The sequence below is a fragment of the Oncorhynchus tshawytscha genome, linkage group LG28 (genome assembly GCF_018296145.1).
Source record: "Oncorhynchus tshawytscha isolate Ot180627B linkage group LG28, Otsh_v2.0, whole genome shotgun sequence".
In the NCBI taxonomy this organism is placed as follows: domain Eukaryota; kingdom Metazoa; phylum Chordata; class Actinopteri; order Salmoniformes; family Salmonidae; genus Oncorhynchus; species Oncorhynchus tshawytscha.
Window position 1 is genome coordinate 2528666 of NC_056456.1, and position 17131 is coordinate 2545796.

The window sequence follows — 17131 nt, forward strand, 5'->3', positions numbered from 1 at the left end:
AAACCCATATCTCCCTCCATAAACCCATATCTCCCTTCATAAATCCCGTATCTCCCTCCCTAAACCCGTATCTCCCTCCATAAACCCGTATCTCCCTCCATAAACCCGTATCTCCCTCCATAAACCCATATCTCCCTCCCTAAACCCGTATCTCCCTCCATAAACCCATATCTCCCTCCATAAACCCATATCTCCCTCCATAAACCCATATCTCCCTCCATAAACCCATATCTCCTCCATAAACCCATATCTCCCTCCATAAACCCATATCTCCCTCCATAAACCCGTATCTCCCTCCATAAACCCATATCTCCCTCCATAAACCCATATCTCCCTTCATAAATCCCGTATCTCCCTCCCTAAACCCGTATCTCCCTCCATAAACCCGTATCTCCCTCCATAAACCCGTATCTCCCACCATAAACCCATATCTCCCTCCATAAACCCGTATCTCCCTCCATAAACCCATATCTCCCTCCCTAAACCCGTATCTCCCTCCATAAACCCGTATCTCCCTCCATAAACCCATATCTCCCTCCATAAACCCATATCTCCTTCATAAACCCATATCTCCCTCCATAAACCCATATCTCCCTCCATAAACCCATATCTCCCTCCATAAACCCATATCTCCCTCCATAAACCCATATCTCCCTTCATAAAACCCATATCTCCCTTCATAAATCCCGTATCTCCCTCCATAAACCCGTATCTCCCTCCATAAACCCATATCTCCCTCCATAAACCCATATCTCCCTCCCTAAACCCGTATCTCCCTCCATAAACCCATATCTCCCTCCATAAACCCATATCTCCCTCCATAAACCCATATCTCCCTCCATAAACCCATATCTCCCTCCATAAACCCATATCTCCCTCCATAAACCCATATCTCCCTCCATAAACCCATATCTCCCTTCATAAATCCCGTATCTCCCTCCCTAAACCCGTATCTCCCTCCATAAACCCATATCTCCCTCCATAAACCCATATCTCCCTCCATAAACCCATATCTCCCTCCATAAACCCATATCTCCCTCCATAAACCCATATCTCCCTTCATAAATCCCGTATCTCCCTTCATAAATCCCGTATCTCCCTCCCTAAACCCGTATCTCCCTCCATAAACCCGTATCTCCCTCCATAAACCCGTATCTCCCTCCATAAACCCATATCTCCCTCCCTAAACCCGTATCTCCCTCCCTAAACCCGTATCTCCCTCCATAAACCCGTATCTCCCTCCATAAACCCATATCTCCCTCCATAAACCCATATCTCCCTCCCTAAACCCGTATCTCCCTCCATAAACCCATATCTCCCTCCATAAACCCATATCTCCCTCCATAAACCCATATCTCCCTCCATAAACCCATATCTCCCTCCATAAACCCATATCTCCCTCCATAAACCCATATCTCCCTCCATAAACCCGTATCTCCCTCCATAAACCCATATCTCCCTCCATAAACCCATATCTCCCTTCATAAATCCCGTATCTCCCTCCCTAAACCCGTATCTCCCTCCCTAAACCCGTATCTCCCTCCATAAACCCGTATCTCCCTCCATAAACCCGTATCTCCCACCATAAACCCATATCTCCCTCCATAAACCCGTATCTCCCTCCATAAACCCATATCTCCCTCCCTAAACCCGTATCTCCCTCCATAAACCCATATCTCCCTCCATAAACCCATATCTCCCTCCATAAACCCATATCTCCCTCCATAAACCCATATCTCCCTCCATAAACCCATATCTCCCTCCATAAACCCATATCTCCCTTCACATCTGTGTCGATCTGGGCCCCATATGGCTTTTTTGTAAGAGCACTGGTACATTTTATACAGCCTGTGCAAAATGTGTAAGTATTTGTACATTTATAAGATTAAAGACCGATATTTTATCAAATGTTTGGTTTTTACATATGGGCCTATATTTTTGAGGAGGCTTTAGGCATCTTTTAAAAAAAGCATAATTAATATGCGAAGTTTACAGTGAAAATGTACTGTAACTGCTCAACTGAGAGCTGTATTTAAATATATATATATAAATAGACGTGTTTGTCTGTCTGTTTGTCATTCTGTCACTTGTTTATGGAGTTGAAATAGGGCTGCTCATTTCATTGATGATATTGTGCTGCTGTTGGAAATAGAATCAGGTCTAGGATCAGATTCCAGTACCTTTCTTAAATCGTCACTATTAGGGGGCGAAACACAAAACTGACTTTAGTGGGGAACTTTGTTCTTTCCCCCAGCCCCCTGTCTCCCTCTGTGTCACCAGTCAGGGCTCAACCTATAGGCCCTCTTCTCCATACAGGGAGATCTGTATCTCCAGTTCTTTACTTCTCACTAAAACTGTTGAGAAACTGACTGCTGCCACAAGTCAGCACCACCTCCTGTTTACGTGACACATTCACTGTCAGTGTTCATGCTGCACACTCTGATCAGAGGCTTATCTAGTCGGAAACAATGCTACAATCATCTGTTTTAATTCAAATCAGGAAGTCTCACTGAAACAACTCGGGTGTAAAACCATCTCACATTCAGAGTCGACAACTGTGACAGATACAACGGCCCTTAGGGGCTAGTGTTTACCCAAATCGTCTTCCACCGTTTGAGGACAGAGGTATCACTCTATGTTTTGGGACAATGACTGGCTTCCCGTCCTTCATCTGCTCTGGTGTAACTGGACTGGTGGAAGCAGGTTTCTGGGAAGGCATTTTCATTTTCCTACATTTGGTCTGTGTTGTTTTCAGATCCGTGCTGATGCAACTTAAAACAATAGAGACACGTTGTTGGGATGGGGTTAGGGTCGTTCCAAATCCCCTTCTCTGTGCGCTGCGCCCAATCCTCCTTACCCCCTCTATAAGCCCAGCTGAAGGAGAATAGTAATTGGCTCTTCTCAGCTCCAGCCCTTATTGACCTAAGACTCTTTAGCTAAAGAGGAAGTGGGCGGAGGAGGGGCATGACCTCTCTGACCTGAAAAGAATAGAGAGGGAGAGTATATGGGAAATGGAGTTGGATGGTGTGGTTGGATGGTGTGGTCAGAGAGGGGAAGACTGTTCATTGTAACACAGTCTGTGGTTGATGTACAGGGAGTAATGTTTGTGAATGACAGGGTGGGACTGAAAACTAGGCCAAACCTATCACTTACTGTATCTTAAATGGAATTCCTTACAGACAGTTTGTCTTCCTCCTGCTTCCTATGATTTGAAAACAAGGGGCATGAGTTTTGAATGTATAATTTGGTTGTTGGATTGATGCTATTTGAGTAACTGAATTGTAGAACCACAAAGCTCTCTCTCTCTCTCACTCTCTCTCCCTGTCTCTCTCTGTCTCTCTCTCTCGCTCTTGTTCACTCTCTCTCTCTCGCTTTCTCTCTCTGTCTCTCTCTGTCTCTCTCTCTCTCTCTTTCTCTCTCTCTCTTTCTCTCTCTCTCTCTCTCTCTCTCTCTCTCTCTCTCTGTCTCTCTCGCTCTCTCTCTCTCTCTCTCTCTCTCTTTCTCTTTCTCTGTCTCTCTCTCTCTATCTCTCTGTCTCTCGCTCTCTGTTGGTCCTTAAGGACTTAAACATGTCACAGTGTTTGAGTGGTTTGACTAAAATGCTGTCTCGCAATAAATGTTCATCTCTGAGAGCGATGACCCCTAAAACCCAGCTAACAACAAACGTTCCCACAACATTGGAGAACATTCCCTTAGGAGTCTCATTAGGACATCAACGTCACTCAAAACATACTCAAAACCTGGTTACCATGTTCACAGAATATAAGATATTAATTTTATAGGCACAATTTCTGGGAACGTTGCAGGAACATTCATGTGTCCAGTTGTCTGAGGGTTAAGAGAACATTTCATCAACGTTACACCAAACATACACAGAACATGGTTACCATGTTCTCAGAATATAAGATATGTTCTAGAACGTTCTGTGGTGGTCCCCTGGAGGTTTTAGTCTAGTTCCCAGCTTGTTTCAGGGATGTCCCTAAAGAGGTGTTTCTTTAGACACCACCCCTTGTTTCTGTTGCAGAGTCAAGGCTCTGATTGGCTAACCACTGTTCCATTCACAGCTCTTTGTCTGTTGGCAAGGTTAGGGACACACCCACGGTGCTTTTAAAGATCAGAATACCATGAACCGAAAGGTTGTGAGTTTAGATCCCCGGTGTAGACATGTTGAATAGTAACTACTTTATAAATGAACAGTGTAATCATGTACACTACTGTTCAATAGTTTGGGGTCACTTAGAAATGTCCTTGTTTTTGAAAGAAAAACACTTTTTGTACGTTAAAATAACATCACATTGATCAGAAATACAGTGTAGACATGTTGTAAATGACTATTGTAGCTGGAAACGGCTGATTTTTTTTATGGAATATCTACATAGGCGTACAGAGGCCCATTATCAACAACCATCACTCCTGTGTTCCAATGGCATGTTGTGTTAGCTAATCCAAGTTTATAATTTTAAAAGTCTAATTGATCATTAGAAAACCCTTTTGCAATTATGTTAGCACAGCTGAAAACTGTTGTTTTGATTAAAGAAGCAATAAAACTGGCCTTCTTTAAACTAGTTGAGGATCTGGAGCATCAGCATTTGTGGGTTTGATTACAGGCTCAAAATGGCCAGAAACTCATCAGTCTATTCTTGTTCTGAGAAATGAAGGCTATTCCATGTGAGAAATTGTCAAGAAACTGAAGATCTCATACAATGCTGTGTACTACTCCCTTCACAGAACAGCGTAAACTGTCTCTAACCAGAATACAAAGAGGAGTGGGAGGCCCCGGTGCACAACTGAGCAAGAGGACGAGTACATTAGATTGTCTAGTTTGAGAAACAGACGCCTCACAAGTCCTCAACTAGCAGCTTCATTAAATAGTACCCGCAAAACACCAGTCTCAACGTCAAACTGTGATGAGGCAACTACGGGATGCAATTTCAGGACAATGACAGAATGTCCTTTGTCATTGTCTTAGGTTTCATTACATACAGTCGAGAAGAACTACTGAATATAAGATCAGCGTCAACTCACCATCAGTACGACCAAGAATATGTTTTTCGCGAAGCGGATCCTGTGTTCTGCCTTTCAACCAGGACAACGGAATGGATCCTATGCGGCGACCCAAAAAAACGACTCAGAAAAAGAGGGAAACGAGTCGGTCTTCTGGTCAGACTCCGGAGACGGGCACTTCGTGCACCACTCCCTAGCATTCTTCTCGCCAATGTCCAGTCTCTTGACAACAAGGTTGATGAAATCCGAGCAAGGGTAGCATTCCAGAGGGACATCAGAGACTGTAACGTTCTTTGCTTCACGGAAACATGGCTCACAGGAGAGACGCTATCCGAGGCGGTGCAGCCAGCAGGTTTCTCCACGCATTGCGCTGACAGAAACAAACATCTTTCTGGTAAGAAGAGGGGCGGGGGCGTATGCCTTATGGCTAACGTGACATGGTGTGATGAAAGAAACATACAGGAACTCAAATCCTTCTGTTCACCTGTTTAGAATTCCTCACAATCAAATGTAGACCGCATTATCTACCAAGAGAATTCTCTTAGATTATAATCACAGCCGTATATATCCCCCCCCAAGTAGACACATCGATGGCTCTGAACGAACTTTATTTGACTCTTTGCAAACTGGAATCCATTTATCCGGAGGCTGCATTCATTGTTGTTGATCCCTGCCTACAGACAGAAACTAAAACAAGAGGCTCCCACGCTGAGGTCTGTCCAACGCTGGTCCGACCAAGCTGACTCCACACTCCAAGACTGCTTCCATCACGTAGACTGGGAGATGTTTCGCATTGCGTCAGATAACAATATTGACGAATACGCTGATTCGGTGTGCGAGTTCATTAGAACGTGCGTTGAAGATGTCGTTCCCATAGCAACGATTAAAACATTCCCTAACCAGAAACCGTGGATTGATGGCAGCATTCGCGTGAAACTGAAAGCGCGAACCACTGCTTTTAATCAGGGCAAGGTGACTGGTAACAAGACCGAATACAAACAGTGCAGCTATTCCCTCCGCAAGGCTATCAAACAAGCTAAGCGTCAGTACAGAGACAAAGTAGAATCTCAATTCAACGGCTCAGACACAAGAGGCATGTGGCAGGGTCTACAGTCAATCACGGACTACAAGAAGAAATCCAGCCCAGTCACGGACCAGGATGTCTTGCTCCCAGGCAGACTAAATAACTTTTTGCCCGCTTTGAGGACAATACAGTGCCACTGACACGGCCTGCAACGAAAACATGCGGACTCTCCTTCACTGCAGCCGAGGTGAGTAAGACATTTAAACGTGTTAACCCTCGCAAGGCTGCAGGCCCAGACGGCATCCCCAGCCGCGCCCTCAGAGCATGCGCAGACCAGCTGGCCGGTGTGTTTACGGACATATTCAATCAATCCCTATACCAGTCTGCTGTTCCCACATGCTTCAAGAGGGCCACCATTGTTCCTGTTCCCAAGAAAGCTAAGGTAACTGAGCTAAACGACTACCGCCCGTAGCACTCACTTCCGTCATCATGAAGTGCTTTGAGAGACTAGTCAAGGACCATATCACCTCCACCCTACCTGACACCCTAGACCCACTCCAATTTGCTTACCGCCCAAATAGGTCCACAGACGATGCAATCTCAACCACACTGCACACTGCCCTAACCCATCTGGACAAGAGGAATACCTATGTGAGAATGCTGTTCATCGACTACAGCTCGGCATTCAACACCATAGTACCCTCCAAGCTCGTTATCAAGCTCGAGACCCTGGGTCTCGACCCCGCCCTGTGCAACTGGGTACTGGACTTCCTGACGGGCCGCCCCCAGGTGGTGAGGGTAGGCAACAACATCTCCACTCCGCTGATCCTCAACACTGGGGCCCCACAAGGGTGCGTTCTGAGCCCTCTCCTGTACTCCCTGTTCACCCACGACTGCGTGGCCACGCACGCCTCCAACTCAATCATCAAGTTTGCGGACGACACAACAGTGGTAGGCTTGATTACCAACAACGACGAGACGGCCTACAGGGAGGAGGTGAGGGCCCTCGGAGTGTGGTGTCAGGAAATAACCTCACACTCAACGTCAACAAAACTAAGGAGATGATTGTGGACTTCAGGAAACAGCAGAGGGAACACCCCCCGATCCACATCGATGGAACAGTAGTGGAGAGGGTAGCAAGTTTTAAGTTCCTCGGCATACACATCACAGACAAACTGAATTGGTCCACTCACACAGACAGCATCGTGAAGAAGGCGCAGCAGCGCCTCTTCAACCTCAGGAGGCTGAAGAAATTCGGCTTGTCACCAAAAGCACTCACAAACTTCTACAGATGCACAATCGAGAGCATCCTGGCGGGCTGTATCACCGCCTGGTACGGCAACTGCTCCGCCCACAACCGTAAGGCTCTCCAGAGGGTAGTGAGGTCTGCACAACGCATCACCGGGGGCAAACTACCTGCCCTCCAGGACACCTACACCACCCGATGTTACAGGAAGGCCATGAAGATCATCAAGGACATCAACCACCCGAGCCACTGCCTGTTCACCCCGCTATCATCCAGAAGGCGAGGTCAGTACAGGTGCATCAAAGCTGGGACCGAGAGACTGAAAAACAGCTTCTATCTCAAGGCCATCAGACTGTAAACAGCCACCACTAACATTGAGTGGCTGCTGCCAACACACTGACACTGACACTGACTCAACTCCAGCCACTTTAATAATGGGAATTGATGGGAAATGATGTAAATATATCACTAGCCACTTTAAACAATGCTACCTTATATAATGTTACTTACCCTACATTATTCATCTCATATGCATACGTATATACTGTACTCTATATCATCGACTACATCCTTATGTAATACATGTATCACTAGCCACTTTAACTATGCCACTTTGTTTACATACTCATCTCATATGTATATACTGTACTCGATACCATCTACTGTATCTTGCCTATGCTGCTCTGTACCATCACTCATTCATATATCCTTATGTACATATTCTTTATCCCCTTACACTGTGTATAAGACAGTAGTTTTGGAATTGTTAGTTAGATTACTTGTTGGTTATTATTGCATTGTCGGAACTAGAAGCACAAGCATTTCGCTACACTCGCATTAACATCTGCTAACCATGTGTATGTGACAAATAAAATTGATTTGATTTGATTTGATTTTTAAACCTGTGTATTGCAACGTTTTAATGAAACGGGTCTAGAACATTCATATCTTATATTCTGAGAACATGGCAACCATGTTCTGTGTATGTTTGGTGTAAAATGTGTGGAATATTCTCCTAATCCTCATAACTGGACACCTGAATGTTCCTGCAACGTTCCCACTAAATGGGACTAGAAAATGTATCATTTACATTCTGAGAACAACCATGTTCTGTGTATGTTTGCTGTGACGTTGCCGGATTATTTCTCCTGACCCTCAAAAAACTGGACACATGAATGTTCTTTCAACGTCCCATGAAACGTGTCTAGAACATTAATATGGGATATTCTGAGAACATGTTAACCACGTTCTGGGTAAGTTAGTTTTGTTTGACATTAAAGGAATGCTAACTCTTAAAACCTCTTGGAACTATACCGCTCCCAGATCCGGGAGAATTGTCATCAACTGACACTAATTAGCATAACGCAACGGACAAAACATATTACTAGAAAATATTCATATTCATGAAATCACAAGTGTCATCTCAGATTTTGAAATTATGCTTTACAGCCAAAGCAAGACAAGCATTTGTGTAAGTTTATCGATAGCCTAGCATAGCATTATGCCTAGCTAGCAGCAGGCAGCTTGGTCACAAAAATTAGAAAAGCAATCAAATTAAATCGTTTACCTTTGATGAGCTTCAGATGTTTTCACTCACGAGACTCCCAGTTAGATAGCAAATGTTCCTTTTTTCCATAAAGATTATTTTGTGTAGCCGAAATAGCTCCGTTTGTTCTTCACGTTTGGCTGAGAAATCGACCGGAAATTGCGGTCCCGACAACACCGGAAATATATTCCAAATTAGATCCATAATATCGACAGAAACATGGCAAACGTTTTTTATAATCAATCCTCAAGGTGTTTTTCAAATATCTATTCGATAATATATCAACCGGGTCAGTTGGCTTCTTAGTAGGAGCGAGAGAAACAATGGCCGCATTTGTCTATTATGCACATATCACTCTGAGAGCCACCAGCTGACCACTGACGCAATGTTGTCGCTCACGCTCATTTTTCAAAATAAAAGCCTGAAACTATGTCTTGTGACCCTAGACACATTAGGGAAGCCATAGAAAAAGGAATCTGGTTGATATCCCTTTCACTGCTCAATAGGGACGCATAGGAACGCAGAGGTTTCAAAATAAGAGTCCCTTCCTGATTGGATTTTTCTCAGGCTTTCGCCTGCAATATCAGTTCTGTTATATTCACAGACAATATTTTTACAGTTTTGGAAACTTTAGAGGGTTTTCTATCCTAACCTATCAATTATTCAATTATATGCATATTCTAGTATTCTAGTATCTGGTCCTGAAAAATAGCCTGATTACTTTGGGAATGTTATTTTTCCAAAAATGAAAATAGTGCCCCCTAGTTTCAAGAGGTTGTTAACACCAAAACATGCTAAATAGGGTCTCGGGAGGTTTTTGCTAACATACATAAAATGTTCACCTAACTAACAGAAAACTGGACACTCAAACATCAGGGGAACATTACAAAAAAGTTCTCTCTGTTAGCTGGGAATAGTCCTCTCTCCGCTTCCTCATTCCGATCATTCTGAGGGAGAAAGGGTATTTTTCTGGCTGTTTGACTGTAGTACAGTAGCATGTAGTGTCCTAATTTCATGGGAGGGCATCAACCAATTAGCCAATCAACCAACCACTCATTCAATCAAATTTGGATTCACACTGGACCTTTTACAAATGCATCTGACCAAAAAAAGCCAGCCTTGTGTCAACCCCCAAAGGGCAATGACAAGATAAAGCTGTGTTTGCCAGTCCTGGTCAATGTGTGTCTGTACCCATACTGTGAATTATTACTCAAAGGGACGAGCAGAGGCCCCATTCATGGAACTTTAGGGGCATCAGCCATTATGATTCTGGTCAAAAGCAGTGCACTCTAGGGTGTCACATGCCCTGTAGGTCATTTTGGTGTTTTTCACACAAACCGATACGAGAATGGAGCAAGTGGAACTTGTCATCTTGTTTAAGAAACTCATCCCTGAGCTGACATAGAAAAAAACTCAGTCATATGTCAACCCCTAAAAACCTGGGGTCCCTTTTTTTTGGGGAGAAAGACTGGCCTATGGTCAAAACAGGGAAGCAGGCTAGGCTCCTCTCATGTGAATCGAGACTGATTACAGACCAGATTGTATTAGGCCTTTTTATAAAGAGCAAATGAGGCTGATTTCAATTGCACTGCTGTTGTTTTGTTTTGTAAAAGGGTATTTTAGACTGTATATTTTATCTTTCCATTCCCGAATATCATATATCAATATATATTTTTCTGAAGTTTGTTGCCATTTCCTGGTAGTTTGTATTCTGTAATCAATAAACTGTGAAGGAATACACGTGTGGGCGTTGGGTCTGAGAGTGTTTTGTTGTGTTTGAGTCCTGTAGTTATGTAGAAATATACAGTACACACAAACTGTATGAAATCATGCATTTAACACACATTCATTTTCCTTTCCTAAATTGTCTTACCAGGTAAGTAATATCTGCATACTGTGTGAGTATGTAAAAGGCTTTTGGTTGTAGATATAGACTCTGCTCCATAAACTTTGAGTTGCGGCCATGTAAAAGGCTTTTGGTTGTAGATATAGACTCTGCTCCATAGACTCTTAGTTACGGCCATGTAAAAGGCTTTTGGTTGTAGATATAGACTCTGCTCCATAGACTCTTAGTTACGGCCATGTAAAAGGCTTTTGGTTGTAGATATAGACTCTGCTCCATAGACTCTTAGTTACGGCCATGTAAAAGGCTTTTGGTTGTAGATATAGACTCTGCTCCATAGACTCTTAGTTACGGCCATGTAAAAGGCTTTTGGTTGTAGATATAGACTCTGCTCCATAGACTCTTAGTTACGGCCATGTAAAAGGCTTTTGGTTGTAGATATAGACTCTGCTCCATACACTTTGAGTTACGGCCATGTTTCCCAACCAAGTCATGTCTAACAGTTTAAGGTCGGATGAGCTGGTCATGTTTTCTATTCTGACTCCCTGAGCCTTCCTAATGTCAGGTAACCAACATGTGTGTCACACCCCCACTGGTCTTGTCTTACTTGAGGTTTGCTCTTCACGCAATCTATTAACCCACTGGGCACACACAGGTTGAACCAACATTGTTTCCAGGTCATTTCAGAGAATGCACGTGGAACCAACGTGGAATAGACATTGAATTGACGTCTGTCCCCAGTGGGACGCTTTTTGCCCGAACACATTTAGTCAACGTCCGGGTAAGACGCCTGTGTGCACACACAGACATCAACACAATATGTCTGTGTGAGCATCTACTTAGCCTTTAGACGTTGAATTAGTGGGCTTAGCGGAGGCTGTAGAATAGGGCTCTCCAACCCTGTTTCTGGAGAGCTATGCCATCCTGTAGGTTTGGCTCCAACCCTAAACTAGCGCACCTGACTGTAATAATTAGCTGGTCGATGAGGTCAGTTACAGCTGGGATTGGGGTGAAAACATAAAGGAGGGCGGCACCCCAGGAACAGAGTTGGAGAGCCCTGCTGTAGAAGCTGAAAATCAACAGGATGGTATTATTATGTACTGTCTCCCTTTTACCTGACTTCACCGCTGTAAGTATCTAGCAAGTTCTCAATCTCATGTGTGTCGGTCTGTACAGGACCTGATTCCTCCTGTGGGCTACCTGTTATATGTCATGTGTAGATATAGAGCTATCATAGCCGTCTATCCAAGCCTTGCTGTGTTGTAATATCTCTCCATCATCGCTCTCCCCTTTAACCTTTGTATATATGTAGTGTGTACCTGATCTCATGTGTGTGTTGATCTTAACCCAATTCATCCTGAGTTGATCTATTATGTAAAGTGGAGATGTAGCTCTATTGTAGGCCTTTATCCTTACTGTATTGTTCTCTGTCTCTCTCTGATGTCTTTGTTTGATCCAATAGACTAGTCACTGACATTTAGGTGGGCATCAGAGTTGGTAATACGCTCTAATGTTAAATATAGGATGGCAGTGTCTTTTAAACCTGTGTCTTTGATCAATTGAACCTGTCACTTAAATTGCACTTCTGGTATTTTATTAATCTAACTGATGTAGACGTTTTAAAACTTTTGAATGAGCTTTAAACAAACTGTGATTTAACTCACGCAGACTAGATGCAAACTAATCTCTCTCTCTTTCTCTCTCTCTCTCTCACTCTCTCTCTCTCTCTCTCCAGTGAATGACTTCACAGTGATCCGTAAGAAGTTTAAGTGTCCCTACTGTAGTTTCTCTGCCATGCACCAGTGCATCCTAAAGAGGCACATGCGCTCCCACACGGGTGAGAGGCCCTACCCCTGTGAGATCTGTGGCAAGAAGTTCACCAGGAGGGAGCACATGAAGAGACACACACTGGTAAGAGCAGTGCAGTAGCAGACAGTCACCACCGGGGTACAGCAGTGAGCTGAGACACACACTGGTAAGAGCAGTGCAGTAGCAGACAGTCACCACCGGGGTACAGCAGTGAGCTGAGACACACACTGGTAAGAGCAGTGCAGTAGCAGACAGTCACCACCAGGGTACAGCAGTGAGCTGAGACACACACTGGTAAGAGCAGTGCAGTAGCAGACAGTCACCACCAGGGTACAGCAGTGAGCTGAGACACACACTGGTAAGAGCAGTGCAGTAGCAGACAGTCACCACCAGGGTACAGCAGTGAGCTGAGACACACACTGGTAAGAGCAGTGCAGTAGCAGACAGTCACCACCAGGGTACAGCAGTGAGCTGAGACACACACTGGTAAGAGCAGTGCAGTAGCAGACAGTCACCACCGGGGTACAGCAGTGAGCTGAGACACACACTGGTAAGAGCAGTGCAGTAGCAGACAGTCACCACCGGGGTACAGCAGTGAGCTGAGACACACACTGGTAAGAGCAGTGCAGTAGCAGACAGTCACCACCGGGGTACAGCAGTGAGCTGAGACACACACTGGTAAGAGCAGTGCAGTAGCAGACAGTCACCACCGGGTACAGCAGTGAGCTGAGACACACACTGGTAAGAGCAGTGCAGTAGCAGACAGTCACCACCGGGGTACAGCAGTGAGCTGAGACACACACTGGTAAGAGCAGTGCAGTAGCAGACAGTCACCAGTACAGCAGTGAGCTGAGACCACACTGGTAAGAGCAGTGCAGTAGCAGACAGTCACCAGGGGTACAGCAGTGAGCTGAGACACACACTGGTAAGAGCAGTGCAGTAGCAGACAGTCACCACCTGGGTACAGCAGTGAGCTGAGACACACACTGGTAAGAGCAGTGCAGTAGCAGACAGTCACCACCGGGGTACAGCAGTGAGCTGAGACACACACTGGTAAGAGCAGTGCAGTAGCAGACAGTCACCACCAGGGTACAGCAGTGAGCTGAGACACACACTGGTAAGAGCAGTGCAGTAGCAGACAGTCACAGAGAGTAGAGTCCCAGTCAGCTGCTGTGCTGTGCTCAGGGGAGAGGAGTTCAGAGAGCAGAGTCCCAGTCAGCTGCTGTGCTGTGCTCAGGGGAGAGGAGTTCAGAGAGCAGAGTCCCAGTCAGCTGCTGTGCTGTGCTCAGGGGAGAGGAGTTCAGAGAGTAGAGTCCCAGTCAGCTGCTGTGCTGTGCTCAGGGGAGGAGTTCAGAGAGCAGAGTTCCAGTCAACTGCTGTGCTGTGCTCAGGGGAGGAGTTCAGAGAGCAGATATAGTAAGGACAAGAAGTATGTGTGTAGGTTGTGTGTTATTGTGTGTCTCTCCTACAGGTCCACAGTAAGGACAAGAAGTATGTGTGTAGGTTGTGTATTAATGTGTGTCTCTCCTACAGGTCCACAGTAAGGACAAGAAGTATGTGTGTAAGGTCTGCAGCCGGGTCTTCATGTCGGCAGCCAGTGTCGGAATCAAACACGGCTCCCGTCGCCATGGCGTCTGCGCTGACTGTTCCGGGCGGGGCATGGCTGCGTTATTGGACCACAACGGGGAAGTGGGCGGAGACCTCTCCCCAGAGGACGAGCTGTATCCCGGCGACCACCATTTCCCTGATGACCAGACAGAGTGCGACGGTGACGGAGAGGAAGAGATGATGACGGAAGGGGATGGAGAGATAATAGGAGAGGTGGATGACAAGGGAAGGAAGTGGAAGGATGACTCAGGGATGATGACGGCGGGAGACGGGGTGATGGACAATGACAAGGAGGAGAGCAATGACTCTGAGCCAGAGCGGGTGCAGCACAACGGGAGCGAGAAGGATTTCGGCTGGATCTCTTAGGATCCCATGGGATCATTTAGGATCATTTGTGGATCTGTTGGAATGTCTCAGGCAGAGACAGCTCTCTTTACCCATGTTCATGGGCAGGCCTTCCTCTGAGTGGGGTATGCGGGCGATACATGACAATGATCTATATTGACAGGGGCCACACACACAAGCTGAGCCCTGTGCTGATGATTGCCACGGAGAGCGGTTGAGAGAAGAGAGTCTCTTTCCTCTCACCACCTTTCTGATGCAGTTTCTTTCCTCTTTAGTTTAGTTTTTTTTCTTGTTTCTGATGAGGACCAGACCAGAGTCTGTCCATTGGTTTAGTTGTCCACCTATGTCACACTGGGGCCAATGAGGACTTATTAAACAGTCTTGGGTGATGTTGGACTGTGGCCATTAGTGTTCACAGTCGCCATTGACATGACGGATTGTTAACAGTTTGGAAAAATGCTAAGGTGGTGTCTTGTTGCCATGCAGTCCTATTTGGGGACTGTCTATACATTTTTGGGACAATCTTTTATCTATTGCAAAGATGCACGCGTCGGTCATCGGTCGGCTCATTGTCTCCTGCAGAGTGAAACTGCCACAGACTTGCACTTTAACGTCGACAAGAATCCTGTCAATGCCCACAACCTGTGGTTTACATTTTCAATCTGATTTTTAACTACACAACTTGGTGACCGCACCTACCTTTAAGGATATATTGTATGTCCTCATGACTGTTATATATATATGTTATATATATATATATATATATATATATATATATATATATATATATATATATATATATATATATATATATGGATATTAGTATGCTTGTGCTGTAGTTTGCTGATTATAAAGCCTATGCCTTTCAATGGGTTCTTTCTCCTCCACTTAAGTTACCATGCATTTCTGTTGAGCTGTGGTGAGAATTATGAAAGGTTGAGCAAATGTACATACAAACAAGCCACAGGGATTCTAGTAGACTGAGCAAGAGGGAGCGTTGAAGATAGGGAGAGAAAGGGAGTGTTAGAGACGGGAGGAGAGAGGGAACACTATGCAGGAACATAACCCATCACTCCAGGTGTAATTGCTCTCTACTTTCAGAGAGGATATCAAAGTTTTTTGGTCGCATACACAGTTTAATAGATGTTATATAGCGGTGCAGCGAAATGCTTATGTTACTAACAATGCAGTATCCAGATCTCTACTTCAGACATTTACTCCCAGAATGAGAGAGGTTGTCTTGTCTGAGGAAAGGTGAAGAAATGCTTATTTGTGTACCATTTCCCTATACGACAAGTGGGCCGATAGAGGGGTGAGAGAGACGGACTACATACACAATGATGACGGGTCAAATCTCATGCCAAAACAATCACACTATAAAACTATTGTACATGTCGCTACATGGCTTACATTGAGTCTCTCCTCCTGACCCATTCTGTCCTTCCATCTCATGTTGTATCTCTTTACTCTTTAAAACCTCTGTTGAGTGATCATTTGTATATTTCACCATCAATACAGAATATGCGCACTTTTACATCTTAGTGGACCTTAAATGATGGCTCATCTTTCTTTTTGGTGAGGACATGTATTTGAGTTTGTATTTGTAAAGACAAGGTCAGGCTTCTGCTTGAGTCCATCCAGGGAGTGGCCTGTTCTGTTGTGTGATTTTATGACGCTTTCTTTTGTTTGAAAAGGTCATTTATGAAAATCCATGTTTTTGTGGTGGAATTATTATACTATAAAGGCATTCGCTCCACTCTGTCTAATGCCTTCTGTGGGCACAGTGTGTGGATGCGTTCGTGTGTGAGATGTGTATTGATTTTCTTCAGATGATTTCCTGTTATTTGACCATTTTGAGTCTTATGATGATCAGAAGTAAGACTATTGTTGTTATGATTACATTATTAACATTATGATTATTAAGTGCTGGATGCATTATTGTGCGTTTTATTTTTGATGTTTTATATCTTGTATAAGGAAATCTTTTACATTTGGCCTTGTTGTGGACAGCGAGCCATGTGGCTTTTCTGATTAGTTATATCAGCCAGTTCTCTGCTTTTCTGATTAGTTGTATCAGCCAGTTCTCTGCTTTTCTGATTAGTTATATCAGCCAGTTCTCTGCTTTTCTGATTAGTTATATCAGCCAGTTCTCTGCTTTTCTGATTAGTTGTATCAGCCAGTTCTCTGCTTTTCTGATTAGTTATATCAGCCAGTTCTCTGCTTTTCTGATTAGTTATATCAGCCAGTTCTCTGCTTTTCTGATTAGTTGTATCAGCCAGTTCTCTGCTTTTCTGATTAGTTATATCAGCCAGTTCTCTGCTTTTCTGATTAGTTATATCAGCCAGTTCCCTGCTTTTCTGATTAGTTGTATCAGCCAGTTCTCTGCTTTTCTGATTAGTTATATCAGCCAGTTCTCTGCTTATCTGATTAGTTATATCAGCCAGTTCCCTGCTTTTCTGATTAGTTGTATCAGCCAGTTCTCTGCTTTTCTGATTAGTTATATCGTGACAGTTCTCTGGTTTTCTGTTGTATTTGGTTTTTACAGAGAAAGACAAATTAGAGGAAGTTATTCTAAGTTAGCTATGGATCAGAACTTACTGTGTGTACAGTATGGCACATGCGTCTATATTACTGACATAAACTAATTCATTAACATTATACCAAAAACAATCTAAGACATTGTATCAAGAGCTTTTGTTTCAACCG

The 17131-nt window shown here is 44.3% G+C and overlaps 1 protein-coding gene across 1 annotated transcript in view; it reads left to right on the forward strand.

Annotated features, from left to right (window-relative positions):
• The window catches only part of LOC112236722 (zinc finger and BTB domain-containing protein 46-like), a 208698-nt gene extending 193503 nt beyond the window's left edge, over positions 1-15195 (forward strand). Inside the window, exons 5-6 of the mRNA XM_042308260.1 lie at positions 12399-12574; positions 14006-15195. Of these exons, the coding sequence (XP_042164194.1) occupies positions 12399-12574; positions 14006-14446 (617 nt within the window). The 3' untranslated portion in view covers positions 14447-15195. The remainder of the gene's footprint in view (positions 1-12398; positions 12575-14005) is intronic.
• Positions 15196-17131: the final 1936 nt, after the last annotated feature.